The 20570-nt window shown below is 36.6% G+C and overlaps 2 protein-coding genes across 4 annotated transcripts in view; one reads left to right on the forward strand and one right to left on the reverse strand.

Annotated features, from left to right (window-relative positions):
* The window catches only part of mmel1 (membrane metallo-endopeptidase-like 1), a 35219-nt gene extending 29572 nt beyond the window's left edge, over positions 1-5647 (forward strand). For 2 of the 3 annotated variants that reach the window (XM_079598453.1, XM_079598452.1), the window contains one exon: positions 1650-5644. In XM_079598453.1, coding sequence (XP_079454579.1) covers positions 1650-1749 — 100 coding nt within the window. In that variant the 3' untranslated portion in view covers positions 1750-5644. Of the gene's footprint in view, positions 1-1649 lie in introns of all 3 variants that reach the window. The other variant, XM_079598454.1, reaches the window with a different exon arrangement.
* Positions 5527-19037, reverse strand: prxl2b (peroxiredoxin like 2B). The gene is made up of 7 exons (XM_079598455.1): positions 18443-19037; positions 17285-17489; positions 15654-15705; positions 14293-14356; positions 13986-14061; positions 13228-13346; positions 5527-6111 (listed from the first exon to the last, which is right to left on the reverse strand). Exons 1-7 carry the CDS (start codon positions 18503-18505, stop codon positions 6085-6087), a joined length of 606 nt encoding a protein of 201 aa, XP_079454581.1. The 5' UTR covers positions 18506-19037; the 3' UTR covers positions 5527-6084.
* Between the last annotated feature and the right edge of the window lie 1533 nt (positions 19038-20570).

Consider the following 20570-nt stretch of genomic DNA (forward strand, 5'->3'; position numbering starts at 1 on the left):
AAATTATGAAACGTATCCAAGTCACACTTAAAAATGTCATTCGATTAGGTTACAGAGATAGCACATGCTATTAACTCTTTCCCCGCCAGTGTTTTTTTTTAAAGTTGCCAGCAATCTCCAGCATTTTAAATAATGACCCCCAGAATATTTTGTTGCTTAAATATCTGACTATGCAATACATCAAAAGTAATAACAGACCCTCTTACTTTTAAACAAGAGGGTATTTAACCATTTTATTCTAGCTTAATGCATTCTTTTCAGCATTTCTTTGAAATCGAAATCTTTTGTAACATTATAAATGTCCAATTCTTCTTAGAAATGTAATGCGTCCTTGTTGAATAAAAGTTTTATAAAAATCTTACTGACCCCAAACTTTTGAACAGTAGTGTATATGATATGAAGCAACTTTATATTTCCTTACCCCAGTTTGCTATATTTTTTATAAATATGTACATAATATAACGTGTGGTAAAACCTGAGCGAACTGACTTCATACATCCACTAAAAATCCCAGAAACACCGGCTGATTCAAACACACAAAGCAAAAATGAAGAAAAGTCACAGTCACCTCTGATAAGAAATCACTCTAAATTTGAATGTAGTATTAATTTTCAATGTATTGTGAAGAGGGCTAAACAAAAACTGTGAATTGAATTGAACTGAAGAAAAGTGCCTTAGTGAAGATTTTGTTGTTTAATGCAACATTTCAGACATTTTTAATGATTAAAAGTGATTAAAGGAGAACTCCAGCGCAAAATGAACCTTTGGTCTAATTACACATTGTTACCTAGTCAACCGTTATCTGAGATTTGTTTTCATGATTATCGAATGTAAATAGTTTTATCTCTAAAAACAGTTTAGCCTATAACGCTAGTATAACGCTAGTATATTGGGCATAGAGTAATGACAAATAAAAATCGCTTGTTAATACCACTAACAAGGCTCAAAATAGCCCCACACTAACACGGTAGCATAATGAGGGTCCCTACCTTCAAACCGAAGCATTGAGAACTTTGACAGTGTCCAGACAGTTTAATAAGAAGATATTTTATACATACAGTCAACTTCACGTATACAAGCAGAAGCCATCTTTGAAAAACAGACTCGATCAGTCGATCAACGAAACGCCGATCCAAATGCGCTGAACTGTGTAGAATCTCATATGGTCCAGCGCATTTAGATCGGTGTTTCGTTGATCGACTGATCGAGTCTGTTTTTCAAAGATGGCTTCTGCTTGTATACGTGAAGTTGACTGTATGTATAAAATATCTTCTTATTAAACTGTCTGGACACTGTCAAAGTTCTCAATGCTTCGGTTTGAAGGTAGGGACCCTCATTATGCTACCGTGTTAGTGTGGGGCTATTTTGAGCCTTGTTAGTGGTATTAACAAGCGATTTTTATTTGTCATTACTCTATGCCCTATATACTAGCGTTATAGGCTAAACTGTTTTTAGAGATAAAACTATTTACGTTCGATAATCATGAAAACAAATCTCAGATAACGGTTGACTAGGTAACAATGTGTAATTAGACCAAAGGTTCATTTTGCGCTGGAGTTCTCCTTTAAGAGTGATTAAAACACATTTTACAGGGACACTGTGGGTGTTTTATAAAGGATTGAGTGCCATGTTGTTTTGTTTTTCAACAGGGTTCTCGGCTCCCTTCAGAACTTTGAGGCTTTTTCCGAAGCGTTTCATTGTGAACGAGGAACTCCCATGAACCCCGAGGAGAAGTGTCGAGTGTGGTAACCCGCCGTCCCGTCGGAGTTCCTGGAGTCAGTGTATATTTTAGGAAGAAAGGCAGCGGTTAGGAGAGCTTGTTGTGCTGTTATTGCTGCCTGTCTGTTAGTCGGACGTGACAGACACGACCACGGTGTAGACACCTTCACGTGTGACTGCATAGATGTCTACTGTGAACTTTCAAAAGCGCACATATAACCAACAAGTGCAGGCGTCGTGAGCGTGCGCAGTGAGGGTGTTGTTTATCTGGAAAAGAGGCATGCTTTATCATCCACTTACTTTTAAGCAAGATTTCGTCCTGTTCGCTTGTTTCTTTTGACTCACTATTAGTTTTGGCGCCGGAAAATCCATGTAAACGAAATAGTTTCATTGTAACGAGAGGGAGGGTTTATTGACATCAGATTATGTAAACGGATAAATCCCTCAATTGGCTTTGGATCCTGTCAGCTCTCCAAGAAGATATCCGTTGTGCTTGAGCAATCCTAAAATCAGCCAACAACTGGAGGCTTGGAAGCCGAGCGAGATTGTGGTTTGAATAGAAGCAAGGCATCATGTTTCGTTTCATAACAAGCAGCCTTGAAATATATTTGGATTTTGGTAAAAAGACATTATTTTCTAAACCACGCAGTGGTAAGAGGCAAAAGCCAGAGTCCTATTGAGCGCTTTTTCCCCAAAACATCCTAATGTAATGTACGTTTCACAGAAGAATCTGTTTTTCTTTGAAAGCGAGGGCTTAGCGTTACGTAAACGGGCCCGTGTTGACAATTACCTGACAACCTTAAGACTGTTAAAACCATATCGCTTAAAGCTTCATGTGTTTTTGTCCATAAATAGATCCTATTCATGGCCTTGTAATTTAACTTCTGTTAAAGCCAGCAGATAACGGCAAGAAGCCTCTGCAATACAGGAACGAAATAGTTACAAGAACTCAGACTGTACATTAGTTTCATACACGCGGTTTGTTCTGCCAGGGAGCGCTTCTGTACGTCGCTATTGTTAACACTTACCTATGGATGTCTTAGCATGTTTAGGGATAAGAAGCAGATCTGTATTGAAACTGAGGGTCTTCAACGCTTCAGTCCTCCTGTTTAGTTTGGTTCTCGTAGTAAAAACATCATCACAGCATTGACTTCTGCAAAGAAACAGAAATAGTGTTTTTTTTTTAGTACATCAAGGTTACTTTCTTAAGCAGAATTTTGTAATGGTCATGAATTAGTTTAGTTTTAATAGTTTACACGCATTTGATCATTGGTGGAAATGTTCATGTCACATTAGTGAACTGCTGGGGAAAACAACAAATTAAAGTGGAAATTTCTAGTAAATATCACAATTTATTCCTGTGATCAAAGCTGATTATTTATTTTTGCATTAATACTCCAATCTTTATGTCACATGATCCTTCAGAAATCATTATAATATGATGATTCACTGCTCAAGATTATCAAGAAACGTTTCAAGACACAGCAAGTAACAATGAATTAAACATGAATGACTGAAATAGTAGTTTCTTGTAAAGCATATACTCTAATAATCTTTGTTTTATCTACAACATGATGCAAAATTAATTTAAATTGCTGGTTGACCAACTCTAACCAGCTTGGTCTATCAGGGGGCGGTTGCATAAAGACTAGTCTTACAAGTTAGTCATCAAATGTTTTCCTTTAAGTCTGTTTAAAACTGGTTTAAGTCAGTTACATAAAAACATAGATTGATGTAATTTGATACCGAAACGTAAGACGTAATGGCTATGCCCCAGGTCAAATTAACCATCTAAACTAGCCTGGACCAACTATAAAATCTCATGATTTTCCAGCAGGGAATATGTCATTTTAGTCTTAAAAGGTGGCATGTAACACCAAACCATTCCCGGACAGGAGGAATCGTTGAGCAGAGGTCTCACTCAAGGATCTGTACGCCAGTGGGTTTGTGATTTTAAGGAAGTTGATTTCATACATTGATCTGAGACGGAGGCTAACGGGGCGGCAGGGCTTCATGTGTTATCTGAAGCGAAGCAGGAGTCGCCTCTCAAATGGACACGGTCAGGAGGCGGCCCTCTCATTAGAGACCCGGTCAAGGCCGGGGACTGTTATTTTCCGTCTTGATTAAGCCGTAATGACAGCAGAACTAAAGAGGGCGCAGGAAAAGTGATAGAATGGACAAGATCAAACGGACGTCAGACAGAAAAATTGTCGAGTTCTTGGAAAAAGCTTAGCGGAGTCGATATTGGGTTGCCTTGGGTTATTGATTATGACTGTTATCTCTCACGACAGAGACTTTGATCATTTGAATGTTCATATCTGCCTTCATTGCTAGCCAATCTAAACCTCGACACCACTCTAATGGCACGGACTGTTTGATGCACGGGAGATGAGCGAGATATTGAATGCGAGCAACTTCAGAACAAATTAAATATTATAACTTCGGATTCTGTCAGCGGCGGGAAGGGTTTCGCAGTGATGAAATGCCAAATAAAACATAATCCCTGAATTATTAGTGCATGCATTTTCCAATGCAAGACCTGCCAGACAAGGAATGCAGCTCTACGCCTTTCAATAAAACACCGAAATTGGATTTCTAAGGATTTGAGCTTTAAAAGTGCCGGATGGTTTAGAAACAATAGACCCAATAATGCATATATCTAAATGTGCAGTATTGTAATGTTTGGTCAGGGAAGAGAATATGCATATTGGTTTTATGTACAGTATTTAACAATGTTTGGGTTGATTAACTTGCCAATCACGTCAATGCTAAGTCAGGTGCATTATGGCAAAACATGTTACATATGCATATACACAACATTATCAATTCCCTGATAGCACGCATTCATCAGCCAGACGCCTATTTGTGCAGGTTATTTTTTTTGTCTTAAGGCTTTTAATATTATGACTATTGAGAACAAATCAAATTATGTGTGATGTGAACTACCTGTTCTTTATACCGCATTAAAGGGCGACTTCTCTGTGCCACGGATTGCTGATTGCTTTTGAGAAAATCGCATTTTAAAATAGCTATTTTGTATCTGTGAAATACTAAATCACCCTCTGTGATTGTTTATACGACTGCTTTGAAGAAATCTGAACTGAAGGAAGAATAACTGCATATAATCTAGCAAATACTTTGCCAAGTGTGAATTGTACAATATAATTTGTGTGCATTTTGGTGTCGTTGTTTCTGAAGGTGTTTAATTAGAAATAAGCTTATGATGATTAAATATGAAGTCTCTTTTTCAATGCATTATATAGGGACAATGCCAAGAACTTGTCAGACTCAAGAATGATTTACAATTTCGTTTTACAGATTCTGTTATTTTGGTTTTTCAGTTCAAGGATGAATCTCATGAAAAAATTTCCAAGTTACATTTCATTGCAAAATTAAAATAAAAAACTAGGGGTAGTTGCATATATAAACTCAAAAATGTTTTTTTTTAGCCTCCATGTTTAGGTCAACCATTGGTTTACATTGTTTAATTAAATTATATGTCTATATTTGACCCAAGCATGGGTTAAAATTAACCCGGCATTATATATATATATATTCTTTACAGGTTTTGTGAGATTCACCCTTATGTTAAGATATGCCACATGACCACAGATGCTGCTATATTAATATATGTCTGGGGCTGATCTTGTTCTGTTCATAGACTAGTTGACTGTTGAAATATCTCAGTTAATACGTACTGACATCAATGCTCTTGATATTATATGGGGTCCACGTTTGATTGAGACCATATATGTTTTAATGACTTTCCAAGTGAATGCTTTGTAATTATATTGTTCTGCCTATATTGATTGTTCAAGCAAACATATATGGCTTAAAAATGTTATTTAGCTACCTTAACTTACTGAGATATTGTATGATATATAAGAGAACATATGTAAGCATCAAAAATAAACTTATATAAAGCAACAAATATATTTATGCATGTGTTTTTTTCTCTCACATTCACACATGAAAAACACAAATATACTTTGGTAAGAGTTTTAATATGTACATCTTAAAAAATGTCATTCACATTCTTAAATTAACAAGTCACATTTGGTCTGAAGTGTTTAGAAAAAAAATAAACAAATACAGGTTTATAAAAGAATCATTAAATGGAGTATCTTATGACAAAACACACATTTTGAGGATCAAAGCAGCATTATGGTTAATTCACACACTACTGTGAGAGCTTAATTGCTCATCCACAAAAGAAACAATGCATAGAAAAATCATGATCAGTGCATTATATTTGAGCATCTAAACCAAAGTATCACGTACATGTAAAAGATGATTTGAGTCGGATTAGGGGGAATGTAACACTGGATAACCAGGAATCACAGTCGCTGAAGAACACTGAATCCTCTATCTTGTGCAAACATCTTCATTGCACTGTAAAACACACAGAAATATTTAAATCATTTGGTTGGTCGTGTGAAAATGAATAATTAAAACTTGGGTATTCATATAACATTGGACCTCATTTACTGTATGGAAAACAGAAAACAACACAGACACATTTTTTAAATATCTTTATTTGAGTTTGAAACGACATTATAATGAGTAAATGACATAATTAATGGGAGCAATATTTTAGTGTCCTTGTTTCCCATGTTACATGTAGTTACTGTAGTAATAATTAAAAATGATGCACAAGTACATACAAGTAACCCTCAAACCAAACCCTAATTCTCCCCTAACCTAAGTACGTTAATTAATATTACTCAGTACTTAAATATATAATTACACTGTAACAGTGACACCTTAAAATAAAGGGTTACACTTTATTTTAAGTTGTCATTGTTACAGTGTAATTATATATTTAAGTACTGAGTAATATTAAGCAACAACATATACTTACTATAGGGTTAGGGATTTGGTTGAGGGTTAGTTGCATGTAATTATGCATAATTTACTGTTATGGTACGTACATGTAACATTATATAACAAGGACACTGTAAAATTAAGTGTTACTCTACAATCAAAGGAGAAGTGAGATGCACTGTTCAGTCTGTCAATGCATTTACAGTCGTGTGAAAGTGACCAATCGCACCCAACAATCCCACGGAGGAAATGACATCGGTGGCTCAAAAATGACAACAGACACCGGAACTCTTTAATGGGTAAACAAGACCAGCGACACGTCCTGTTATTGAACTTCAAAGCAACGTCGTCTATTCCAAAAGTAACTGTTTAATATAGTTATATTATCGTCATATTATCCCCTTATATTGACATCGGCCCATTACATATTTAAAACAGTAATATCCTATACTAAACCTAAACTAATCTTGACAAACTATACATCATTTGAAAGCTTACAATCTCTAGTGACTGGTTTTCTAAATAAATTACAGAGGAGCCGTAATTTATCAATTTGCAACAAAAATATGTTCATCTTCCTCAGGCGTGTTCAGACCTTTATTTTGAAATAGTGAACATGAAAAATCATGAAAGAATGGTAGAAACCTCAGTTTGTTTTAATGCCAAGAGTTCAAAAGATTGCATCCATTCAATTATTTTAGAAAAAAACGGTCTGAAAATGTTTTAAATATGAAGAAATAAATAATAGATTCAGCATTTGTGATGTGGCGGCGAGCTATAATGCACATACGTGTTCTTCTTGTGTTTCTTAGAGGTTGAATTTATTACAAAATCTGCCAAACTTCCAACACTACTTCTGAATAGGATGTCTACTTCATAAATTGTATGAAAATTGTAAAAAATAATGGTTCAGACTCAAACAACATATGGAAATGGAGGCGCCGTAATATGGGCAGTAATGTCAACTAGTGGAGAAGCGTGGTACTGCGCCCAAACTAAATCTCACCGAAAGCTGATTTTTGGAGATATCAACCTAAAATTTGAAACACAACTTGTTCAGATTTTTGGCTTTGATTTTTTTTTGCATTTTTAGAGTCCACCATGTTTTGAAAATATATATTTAATATAAAATATTAATAATTACATTTTTAACATTGTACATTTTCATATAGACTCAAACTTCTATAACTTTTTTTCTGTTTAACTTTCTTAATTTGTTTCACTTCTACAAAAATCTGCCAAATGTCTTCTTTAAAACAAGATCCAATCTTACATCTATATTCCAAAGCATTCTTGAATTACAACCATTTAAGTTCGGAATGTGCATTTTCATGAATGCACATTTTTAAAAAAAGGGGGGTGCCGCTTAAGGGGTTAATAGAAATATATCAGTCACCATTATGCATGCAGATCGAGCTCATGCATGTCTGCCAAACAAATGTTAACGTTCATCTAATGGTTGAAGACAAAACAAACAAAAATTGTGAGGAAGTTATCTGGAGGTTATGAAAGTCTTGTGTGAGACTTCTCAAAACCATGCCCTTGACAGATCTGTTATTGAATGCATATAATTTAATGGTCGAATCGATTTCCCTTGAGACTCTCCCATGTCATCCAGTGACGGCACTGGGTTTGGGCTCTTGACTGTGTCTGTTGGGCCCTTCCTTCCTGAGGAGACCTTTGGGGCCGATGTGCTGCGAGATACGCTGCTGACTGACACCATGTTTATTCTCCAGATGGACGAAAGGTCTCGTGGTAGATCTCAGGGTGTGGACAACACAATGGATTCTTCTCGAGTAGCCAGACTTTTGACTTCGGCATGAAGTAAAACAAATGAGACCACAATAATAGCTCAGAATAAAACGCTCTAAAAATATGGAGTGCGACTTCACAGATGAAATTAATGTCCCTTGCGATCAGAATGGCTGATTAAGCAGCAAAAGCAGTTTCCAACATTAACAATATGAACCATTATTTATTGAGCACCAATTGATAGCGAATTATTTCTGAAGGATCATGTGCTGGAGTAATGATGCTGAAAATTCATCTTTGATCAAAAGAAAGTACAAGTTATTATTTTAAATTGTAATAATATTTCACAATATTACAGTTATTACTGTAATATTGATATAATAAAATACAAATAAATACAGCCTTAATGAGCATAAGACATACTTTTTTTTTTTTTATAAGTCAGACAAAGAGCCAGATGAACTGCGTCCACCATTTGAACATGGCCATTTTGTCTCCTTGACCTCATCTTGAGCTTGACAAGGAAAAGAAAGGCCAAAAGTGCCATTTCCTTCTGGATACCACAGTAAAAGTCCTTAATTCAGACCATGTGTGTGTCTTTAGGAGTTGCACGTCTATGTAATAACCAGCAGCAAAAATGACATCTGCTGGTTTTAGTGGGTTATGTTGTTAGAAGAGCTTCACAGTAATCTCACGCCCAAGTGCATCATGGGGCCTTGGGGTGGTTAAGATCACACTAAACCAAGAGATGAGTCTCACAACAAGACTCTGTTCTTCTCCACAATCACTTCACTTGTTCAAACATCCACTTACATAAGCCAAAGCATCTGTGCTCCAACATCAGAGAGACGCATGCCTCTCTCTACAGAACAGCCATTGGTGAAGTTGCTCGTTGACATGAATTGGGTCACGCTGCGGCAGAGCACGGATTCTTCAGCATGTCTTGTGGAGGCCTTTAAGGGTTTAATTGTGCTTTTCCTCATATTCTGCTCTATTTAAGCCACTGAGGGAAAAGCAAGATATTATTCCAACGAAATTGAGCAAAACAACGTAAGGTTGTCTCTGGTGTCCTGGTTTCACCACGGAAGCAATTCATGAGTTCACACTTACATATAATTTGAAGGGGTAAAGTTTAATGCGTATTTGGCGTGCCGTCCAGAGGGAGGGCTCCGAGCTCGGAGTTCGATCAATGTGATTTAGGAATAAGATCGCGTGCGTGTTTGAATGGAGATCACACTTTAATTAGATATTAATGCATTTCAGTGACCCTCAAGACAATCTGAAGGCCCAACATTGCTAGATTCTGTAAATTAATTTGCAAGATCCCAGAAGTTTTAAGAGCTGAATGTCCACTCACTTTAACCAATGAATTTACCAGTTGTTCATTATTTACAGGCTAATGATTAAGAATAACGAGATTTAAGAATTTTTTTACTCGCTTTTACTTACCATTTTCTAGCAGATAAAATATTTTAGAGCATGGCATAAGTAAAACAGATTTTAATGCTTGTTTTGTGTGGTTTTAAATAGTTTTTAAGTCACCTTGAGGCCCTCTTGGAAGTATACCGAGGCCCCTAGTGAAGATAAGAACGTGATGCTTTTCTATCAAGTCCTAATGGATTCCCTTATTTATTGCAATGTTGTTCCTATTAGCATAAAATATCCAGAAACAATTTAGAGGAAGAACTCCTGACTGGTTTACCCAATGACAATCACAACCACTAACTTTACATGCGACATCTGACTATACTCCAGTATGAGAGGCCCTGTTTACACCTGGTGTTAAGATGCATTCTGGTCGATTGGATCACAAGTGGACGACACTAAATGTGTAAACGGGTCTAAAACGTTTTGAGCTTGTCCACTTCCAACCACTTACAAAGGTAAAACGCATTAGACCGTACTGCTCTCGTAGTGCAAGCACTCATGTGTTCAAATGCGTTTGAACAGCCACAAAAGACGCCAACTCTCAGCCTACTGACCTAAAGCAGAAACATTATGAGAAGTGCACTAGCCAGACGGGACTTTGTCAGTATGAAGACCCAAGTTTGGTTTGAAGATGAAAAACGTACTAAAGCACAATGTTCTCTCACCATTCATGATATCGGTGTGGTCTTAAAGCAGAAATGAAAGCTGATGCTCTCTGTATGTTGTAACGTCACGTTCATATATAAATTGCGTGTGCTGATTTCATCCATTCATCCATTTCATTCCATCCTAGGCCGACTACAGTTTTTCTTTGCCCTGCCGATTCCGATTTAATTTTTTCTATCCACTTTACACTACAGCACACACACAAATATTTATTTTCTATATTTTTTTTTATAAAACACCATATACATTTACCCAAACTTTAAATTGGTACATTTTCTATAAATAGTTTTGAGTCTTCATTTTCTTTTCTGACATAGCCTACTCCAGTTCTTGTTAAAACACACTAGACATGCAAATTCTGTGCATTTTGGGCACTTTTTGTGTGAAATCATATTTATTTTGTCCATCAAAAGTGTGCTTTCACTTTAATTGAGCGTGAGCAGCAGTGAAGCAAAAAGAGACTCGGTGCCGAAACCCGCGCTTCACTGCTGCTCACGCGCTGCTCCTGCTCGCGGTGTCAATGCACTCATTGATTAACATGCATGCCGGAAAAAATATGGGCCGCTCGCGCTTACGGTCTGAAACGGCCGTAATTCACAAGGTATCCAAAATGTTTCCGAAATGTGCGTTCCGTGTGCAGGTGCGATACTGATGTTGCGCGATGGGGGAGTCTGTGGGAGTTTTGAGTCACTCCCCCATGTTAACTGCTAATTAGGATATCTTGTATTTAAAGGACAAGTTCGGTATTTTACACTTAAAGCCCTGTTTACAGATCGTATCTGATGAAATAGAACGGTTAAGATTAAAATTTGGACACATGCTGCTGTCGCGAGAATTTTAGGTTTATTTAGCTTTTGTGGACCTATTTTGCCAAACGTGTCACACCCGTGATTCTTCCATTGAGAGCTTGAATAATAGACACTCCAGCGGCGGAGTAATACCGCACCTCACACAGCACATTCAATACAAGTCATGGAGTTGGACAAAAACTACGATAAAACCTGTTGGAATGCATCTTTTTCAGCGATTTTTTTTGGAACCGTATCAGTGAACACCCCTGACCACTCGGTGAGTTTCACGTCTTTGTAAACGAAAGTTTAATGTGTTTTAGGAAGGAATCTGCCAGTGCACATAGACAACCATTGTGGGGGTGAGGGGGGAAAGAGATATAAACCTAAAATTCTCGCGACAGCAGCATCTGTCCAAAGTTTAATCTTTACCGTTCTATTTCATCAGATACGATCTGTAAACAGGGCTTTAAGTGTAAAATACCGAACTTGTCCTTTAAGTGTTGTGAGTTTTCACTTGGTTAGCACTCTCTGTGGGATAGTTTCTCTTATAATCTTATTTGATATTCTTTCTTATACTTACCTTATGTCATGTAGCTTTAATATATTCATTGTAGTTATTTTGTTTCTTTATTTTCCCTAGACTTATGTTGGTATGAGTGGTTATTGTTATATTTGTTGAAGAAAATAAAACATTCTTCATTTATCGAATTTATCGATCCCTCTTTTATGTTGCATTATTTTACAGTTTTCTTCCATTTCCAGGTTTAAATCTCTTCTTTTTTTTATTACCGGTATATGTTTTTCATAGTCTTGACACATTTCCAAAGTTTGGTTCCCATACTAAACACTACATATTTTTAAAGAAATTGTTATGCATCACTTCTCGCTCAAAATGGACCCAAATGCATTATGAGTTAAGGCCCGTTCACATCAAGAAATATAACTATAAAGATAACGAGCGCAAACCCTCTTTTGGTGTTGAAAAAAACTACTGTCAGGATTTACTAAAGACACACAGTAAAAAAAGTATTATTTGATTTTCTTTCTTATACTTACCTTATGTCATGTAGCTTTAATATATTCATTGTAGTTATTTTGTTTCTTTATTTTCCCTAGACTTATGTTGGTATGAGTGGTTATTGTTATATTTGTTGAAGAAAATAAAACATTCTTCATTTATCGAACGTTGGTGTTTGATCCCTCTTTTATGTTGCGGCTTGAAACGAGCTGGTCGTAACAGCGATGTTAATCATGCGGCGCCCGAGTGCATTTGACCGGCATAAAATCACGTGAAAATCGGCCAATTCCGGTCACCAGCCGATCAATCGGTGCATCTCTAATCGAAAGATCTAAAGCCCATACATTTACCCACCCATAGACCCTCCCCTCGAAGAAATCAGGACAGAAGTGGGCGAAAGTGGACTAAAGAGATGGATTTAAAAAAAAAAAACAGGTGTAAACGGGAAAGGAACTCATTGCCCATTACAATTAAAAACATACATATGTATTCGACTTTTACTGTACACCTTAAAAATTGGCTAATCGACAATTACCCCTGCACACATTAATATGCTAGATGTGATGTGCACACTAGATGTGACATGATCATGCTTCTGCCACTTGATCTCTGCTGACTGTTTCAATGCTATGTCCTATATGTGTTTCATGTGGCCTTTGCATGATTCTCTTTTGTGTCAATTTTCTCTTTTATTGCTTGACCTGCTTTTATGTCTCTGTAATTTGTGCTTGCTTGTCTGTCTCAATTTTGTACCACCTTGTCTGTTTGTCTAAGCTCTTGCTTAAGCCTTGTTTTAATTGTAATGTATTTATTGATGTATGCCAATTAACAACTGGCTGGGGACTACAGCTGGAAATTAGCCGTAGAGGCTAAAGCTGCTCTTTTCATTAAAAGAGGTTGTCCACATTACTATAAACCAATAAAGTAAAGTAAAGTAAAGTAAAGTAAAGTGTCTGCCTCGCCCTCGTCTACTTCTAATCCGATCGACCAAAATGCATCTCAATACCTTACAAATGCTTCCAGTTTTACCTGTGGCTTTTCACCAGCCTGGACGTTCGCCGAGATCCCGAGAGCTTTGGTGATGTCCTCCAGAGATGCGTTGTCTGCAGGCGTTTTCTGGACAAAATGCAGCAAAACCTTTTCTCCACCTGAACAGAGAGACACATTTTGCATTGTGATATTGTTTCCATGACAGTTAAGCACATTTAACACGTTTCATGAAACTTTATGGTGGTACTGTTTAAACATTAAATTATTATTTTAATTCGAAAAACAATTGCGTCTGGAGAAATATTCTCATCACTCTATTACAGTAATGAGAATCTAATGAGGATCATCATGAGATTAATGAGAATTACAAACAAACTTCAACAACATCCAGTTGCATTCAAGTAATGAGAGTTAATGAGAGTTCAAGTAATAGGAAAACATGTTTAGTTGTATTGCTGAATTAGTGCTAGCCATACTGTTGGCACCCTGAGACCCAGAAACAGTTCAGAGACTCAAACATCGAGGTATTATTCTGAAATGTTAATCTTTGCTACAGGCAGATTTCTCCATGGTTGAGCAAAGAACAGATTTGCATGTGCTACATTTTTTAAATGTGAAGTCATGCTGCCCTCTAGTGACAATAATGCAGACTGCTTAGATTACAAGTTTCGGTTCTCTTCTATCAGTACACAAAGGAAGAAAAAGATAATCACTATTAAAAAACAAAAAAACCTACAAGACTGGACCAATACATTTTCCTAGTGAAAATATGACATCTTACTCAGAAACTTGTTTACCTTTTGCGACGATGAGCAAGCCTCCACTCTGCAGAAGATCTCCACTGAAGTTTCCTTGAATCCCTTCTGCACTTGCCTTCAAGACAGGGTGAAAAAACATGAATTAAAAGAGTGCTCTAAAAGTTTTAGCACATTTTGAAATAAGCTATTATTTATTTAACACCTTAAATTTGGTCATTATTAAAACTGTTTACAAATAAGACATCTCATTAGTCACTTAATCACTAATTATCATTAGGCCAGAATCATCATTTGCATTAAAAAAATAAATGAATATTAAAGGCAATGTATAATGCGTTATAAATACCTTTGAGGCAATTTCTCGTACTTTCTTTCCCATGGCAGCTGGAACCACATTCACGGCATTGTACCTGAGATTGGAAACCAGAGGATTCATGCTTGTGTCATAGTCCAACATCACGCATTCGTTCACCCAAAAATAAAAATTCTGTCATCATTTACTCACTTTCTAAACCTGTATGAATTTCTTTCTTCTGCTGAACACAAAGAAAGATTTTATGAAGAATATCGGTAACCAGACGGGTCCAATGGGGTCCATCAACTGTCTGGTTACCAACATACTTCAAAATATCTACTTTTGTGTTCAATACAACATGTTTATAACAATTCGAAGGAGAGTACTGTACATTTCAAGAGAGATTTTTTTATTCTTGGGTGAACTATTCCTGGTTCAGATTACACGATTTTAGCCCGATTTTGGCACGATTCGTTTGACGTAGGGTGTCGTGGGGATTTGTAAACAACAACGGGCGTCGGGACGCAAGATTCGATCGTTTCATCTCTTATAGTGTGTCATAGTGGGCGACAACCAATGACTAACAGATAATATGTGTGTGTGCGCGCTAGTGAGTGAGCAAGAGTGAGTGTGTGCGTGCGCGCGCGCGTGAGTGAGCATGTGAGTGAGGTTGTGTGTGTGTGAGTGAGTGCGAGTGTGTGTGCGTGAGAGAGTGTGTGTATGCTAGTGAGTGAGCGAGAGTGAGTGTGTGTGTGTGTGAGTGAGTGAGCATGTGTGCGTTTGTGTGTGTGTGTGAGTGATTGAGTGTGAGTGTGTGTGTGTGAGCATGGGTAAGTGTGTGTGAGTGAGCATGTGTGCGTTTATGTGTGTGTGAGTGAGTGAGCACGCATGAGTGAGTGAGCGCGAGTGTGTGTGTGCGTGTGTGAGCGAGCATGTGGGAGTGAAAGAGTGAGTGTGTGTGCGCTAGTGAGTGAGCGAGAGTGAGTGAGTGAGTTTGAGTGAGCATGTGTGCATTTGTGTGTGTGAGTGAGCATGTGTGCGTTTGTGAGTGAGTGAGCGCGAGTGTGTGTGCGTGCGTGCGTGAGTGAGCATGGGTGAGTGAGAGAGTGTGTGTGCGCTAGTGAGTGAGTGAGCGAGAGTGAGTGAGTGAGTGAGCGTGTGTGTGTGTGTGTGTGAGTGAGCATGTGTGTGTGAGTGAGTGAGCGCGAGAGTGTGTGTGTGCGCGTGTGAGAGTGAATGTGTGAGACGGCACGCGGTGGCTGGTCGGAAAGCAACGTGTAGTCTGACATGTTTCTTGTCCACGACACGACAAGATTTTAGGAGTCAAAATCGTGTAATCTGAACCAGGCATAAGACCAATTCAATACCACAAGTAAAAATACTCATGAATATGATAAAGTTGAACCTCATACCTTTTAAAGCCTAAATCTTTGTAACACTGCTTCTTCTCGTCAATGTAGATGTCTAAAACAAAGAGAAAGTTAAATATTCACAGGATCAGGAAAACGCCTATGACACCTTTTATCAGTGGCAAACCCAAGGTAAACACAGGCATGGCAAGCATAGTAACAGGTGAAAATGACAGTAAAAACATGAGTTCTATCACTAATCATTTCAAAACCCACACAATGAGGTTAACCTGAGGTTATCACTTATTTCAGAAGAAAGAATGCAGCACTGAAATCCTTCTTTTAACTCGATGGGGTCCAAGAGCGCACTCGTGAAAACTGCATTTTGCATTTGATCATTTGTTATTTAGACGCTCGAAGAAAACCTGAATCCAGCACAATGTGAATTTGAGCATCTTGTGTTTCAATTGAAGCAAGAAAATGATCAATGTCACTCAGTTACATGCATTTGATCAGACACTTAGTGCTTTATGATGTGCCATGCATTATTTTACAGTTTCTTTCATGTTATGCCATGCATTTTTTTTACAGTGCCTTCCATTTCCAGGTTTAAATCTCTTTTTTTTAATTTTTTTTTATGTTTTTCATAGTCTTGACACATTTCCAAAGTTTGGTTCCCATACTAAAAACTAGATATTTTTAAAGAAATTGTTATGCATCTCTTCTGGCTCAAAATGGACCCAAATGCATTATGAGTTAAGGCCCATTCACATCAAGAAATATAACTATAAAGATAACGAGCGCAAACCCTCGTTGAAAAACTACTGTCAGGATTTACTAAAGACACGCAGTGAAAAATAATCGCTGAGAAGCCGTGGACAGGGTTATTTTTGCAGCTGACCTTATTGCATATGCAACAAGTTTCCCTTTTGAACACACAACTTATGGGAAGAGAGTATTTAAATGAATCAAGTCAAGTTACTGGTATTTGTGCCGTTATTTACCACCCAAAAAAAGCATGTCTTAAACCAGACGCTAATTTGCGCTGCTCTTTATAGATTGCGTTGGTCATTATGGAAATTATCCGGCTGCGTTTGTTCATTAATTTGCACGTCGTCACATCAGTAGATCTAAAAGTGATTCCAATGATTTCTCTGTGTCATTATCGTAACATTGCATTTGTGTTGTGCACTCTGCTATTCATTTATATTTATAACTCTTATCTTAATCATTATCGCTTGTCTTTGGTCTGAACGGGCCTTTATGAAGTAACTACTAGATCTTTCACTGCGGTCTCAGACTTTAATAACACACTGCATACTTGAGCAACATTAGTGTAAAACTAAGAAATTAGGAACAATATTAAACAATCGAGTTATTTGCATGGCTGGCTGAGTCTAAATGGTGTCTGCCGCAACTGTACTGAATCTGATGTTTTAATGTCTCTGGATGTTTCGTGTGGTTTTATGTCGTGAGAATTGTTCTGTTTTATTTGTTGTTTTTATAGTGTCTTGAGTTACTTTTTGTATACTGTATATTTTACTATTTTTAAGGTTTCAAAACATCTTGCTGAAGGACTGCAGTTGACAATTAGCCAATAGGCTAACACTAGAAACATTTACAGTCATGTTGATTAATGTGTAATGTCCTTATAAAAACATAAAAAAATATAAAGCCAAGTGCCAAATCCTCACCGCCCTTGAAGAATCCCCCATCCTTGAACTCCTTCACTCCCAGCTCTTCAGGTCCGATGCCAATCAGAGCAATACCATTTGCTTTCAGGTCTTTCTCCAGTTTACTGACCTCCGCTGCCATCCACCGGCACACCTGACAACCAAACCTCCGCAAGAAGAAGAGAATGACCGTCTGCTCCCGCCACAGAGAACCAACCTCCACCATCTAACGAACAAGAGACAGATCAACAGACATATCGCATTGCCATTCATTAGTTCCAGCCCATTTGGAATAACACGCATATGGATGAATGAAACCAACTTTATTTACATTTTTGGGTGGTTGACACTACATATGAAGCCATGACATGCTAGAGTTCATTTAAAATTAATTTTCAAATTTATTTAAAATTATTACACATGCCATTTTTATGAGCTCATAATTAAGAGACTACATATTTCAAATGTTCATGTGTAACAAAAACCTGAATTCCTGATTCTGTAAAGAATTAATGTTCATGGACATAATTGTTCGTGCATGGTCATTTATCATGTGACATACTGAGTGAGAAAGATTTATTTCAATAAACTTTAACTTTCACTTTCAAGTTTTTAGGTATTCAAGCATTTTCACTTTTAAGTATTTAAAATAAATTGAGTCACATGCATGTTTTATATGGTTTGAAAAATATGCCTTCAAAGACATAAAAAATAAAATAAATAAAAACATAACATAAAAAGCAAATAACATTACATATATTATTTTATAAGTACAGTATTTTAAACATTTATTTTAAATGTTATGCTGACACTGCAGTGTAAAATACACCCTAACTAGAACAAGAAACCCCCAAAGGAATCCCATAACTGCATAGGTTTGAAGTAAGTTATTATTATTGTGTTGCATTAGATTAAAAAGACTTATAATGTGTTATCATTGCATTTGACACCTGCAAGCAGTGAATGATATGCTATTTATCACAATGTTGTCACAATGTAAAAAATCAGAACAGGGAGTGTTTTTCAACACTTTGAAATTGTAATTTAAATGACTTTCTGGTTTTCAATAACCAGGTTTCTTTAGCACTCATTTAAGTTTTGGAAATAATTCAGTCAGAACATCACTGTAGTCTGCTAGTTGTATGCTAACATATAGAAACATTGTAGTTGAAATATTACCTCTCCAGACGTGGCGTTTTTTAGTTGGTTGGCTCCTAGACTGGTCAAATTCACAGACGACATTTTCTTAGTGTTTATTTGTGGCCTTTAGGTGTGAAAATTGCCCTTGTTCCTTCAGCGGTTCTTTACACTTTACACAAGTACACAAACTCGCCACTGTTATATACACACGCCCACTTGTGTAAGACATGAGGTGAGTGACAGCCGTATAGGCCAATCACAGCATCGGGAATTCAAACCATGCGCTCGAGGGGCGGGGCATATTACATAAATATGACAATGGCAACTATTATCTGTTAGTTATTTAATCACTTCCCGAAAATACTCTTCCCGTACAAACTCAGTACTTGTAAATGCAAATGGATGCTATATGAATCACTCTAGTCTACAATACAACATATATTTTTGAGCCCAAGATCAAGGCTAACATATTCTATACGATAATTTAGGGTGTGGTTTAGTACATCAAAGGTCAGTAACTTGACAATGGCAACTATTATCTGTTAGTCATTTAATCACTTCCCGAAATTATTTTCCCCGTACAAATCAGTAGGCTAAATGTAAATGGATGCTATGAATCACTCTAAACATACCCATTTTTGAGCAAGATCAAGATTGGCTAACATATTCTACAAGATAATTTAGGGTGTGGTTTAGTACATCAAAGGTCAGTAACTTCAGTCTGTCTTCCTCAATTAGAACGATGTAATGATTTACATTAAATAATCAAAACAGACCAAGAAAAAAATAAAGAAGGATTTTACTCAATATCGGTGTATAGCAAAACATTAACTTCAGAAAGGTGTTGGTTTGCCACTCCTTAACGGACCCCTTTCACAGACTATGATGTTTTAAATATATATAGGCCTATATATATAATATATATAGGCCTATATATATATAATTTTTTTTATTTTTTTTTATTTTTTTTTATGTATGTAAGGTACATTTATAACACTATACAGCTACCGCTGACGGTAAAGTTGACTTAATTACAGTTTAAATAATATTTCTCTTTTCTGACTGCGTTTATCAATCTCTCTCTATTCTTTTCCTCTTTTTCAAGTTGTAAAAACACATAATTGTGGAGTTTTTCTTTTGCTATTTGAGCAAATGGGAACACAAAAATATATATTTAATGTTGTCTCTCATTCACCGCTATAGAAGTTTACCCAACAATGACGTCAATCTTGACATCTTGAAGGCCCACACCAACAACGATAACTATAAAGATAAATAAAGACAACTACAAAGATAACTACAAAGATAACTATATTAGCATCCACACTAGCAGACCACATCGTTCTGTTTATACGTGCTTGTCTGTCACTTTAAATGCTCGAGCTCGTTACAGGAAGATGGATTCTGATTGGCTGTCAATTTTTTTGTTTTGTTTTGTTTTTGATTCCAATGATATAGTTTCTCTGTGCCGTTATCGTTATAGCTGTGGATTGAACTCTGCTATTCTTTAATATTGAGAAAGATTTTTAGAACTATATCTTTATTGTTATATTTATAGCTATCGTCCTTGGTCACCCCTCTTTTTGAGAATAGATGTGAAAAATGCACTATCAAAACTTAAATGGTTGTAATTCAAGAATGCTTTGGAATATTATGGAATGCTTTTTAGTTTAAATTTACTAAATATACTAAATATTTATAAACTAGGCTACATATTTTTTATTCTGTATAAAATGTTTTACTAAATGTTCGCTTTAAAATTTCGATAAAATCAAAGCCATATGTCCAACCAAGTTGAGTTCCATATTTGAAGTTGATATCACAACAATTTAAGTTCCTATGGATTTTGTTTAGGCGCTGTACCAAAAATAGCCACCGGGTGTCAACAAAATTCCAATGAATTTGTTAATGCATTCTCCTGTAACAAATTAATAAATTTCTGTCCAAATATCACTTCTATACAAAATATGGAACCTTGAGACTCAGACCTTTCAAATTATATGTGTTTTGTCAAGAGTAGAAAAGGTTTTGATTATAAAGTAGTTAAAATTAATTTTGTAATATGAAACCTGACACTGTGGATGAGCCGCTAAAATAAATTAGAGTATCGTTTCCATGGTAACATAATGTCCCATTTCAAAACTGCTTTCACATGATGAATTGTGAT

The sequence above is a fragment of the Phoxinus phoxinus genome (genome assembly GCF_949152265.1).
Source record: "Phoxinus phoxinus genome assembly, chromosome: 22".
Lineage (NCBI taxonomy): Eukaryota > Metazoa > Chordata > Actinopteri > Cypriniformes > Leuciscidae > Phoxinus > Phoxinus phoxinus.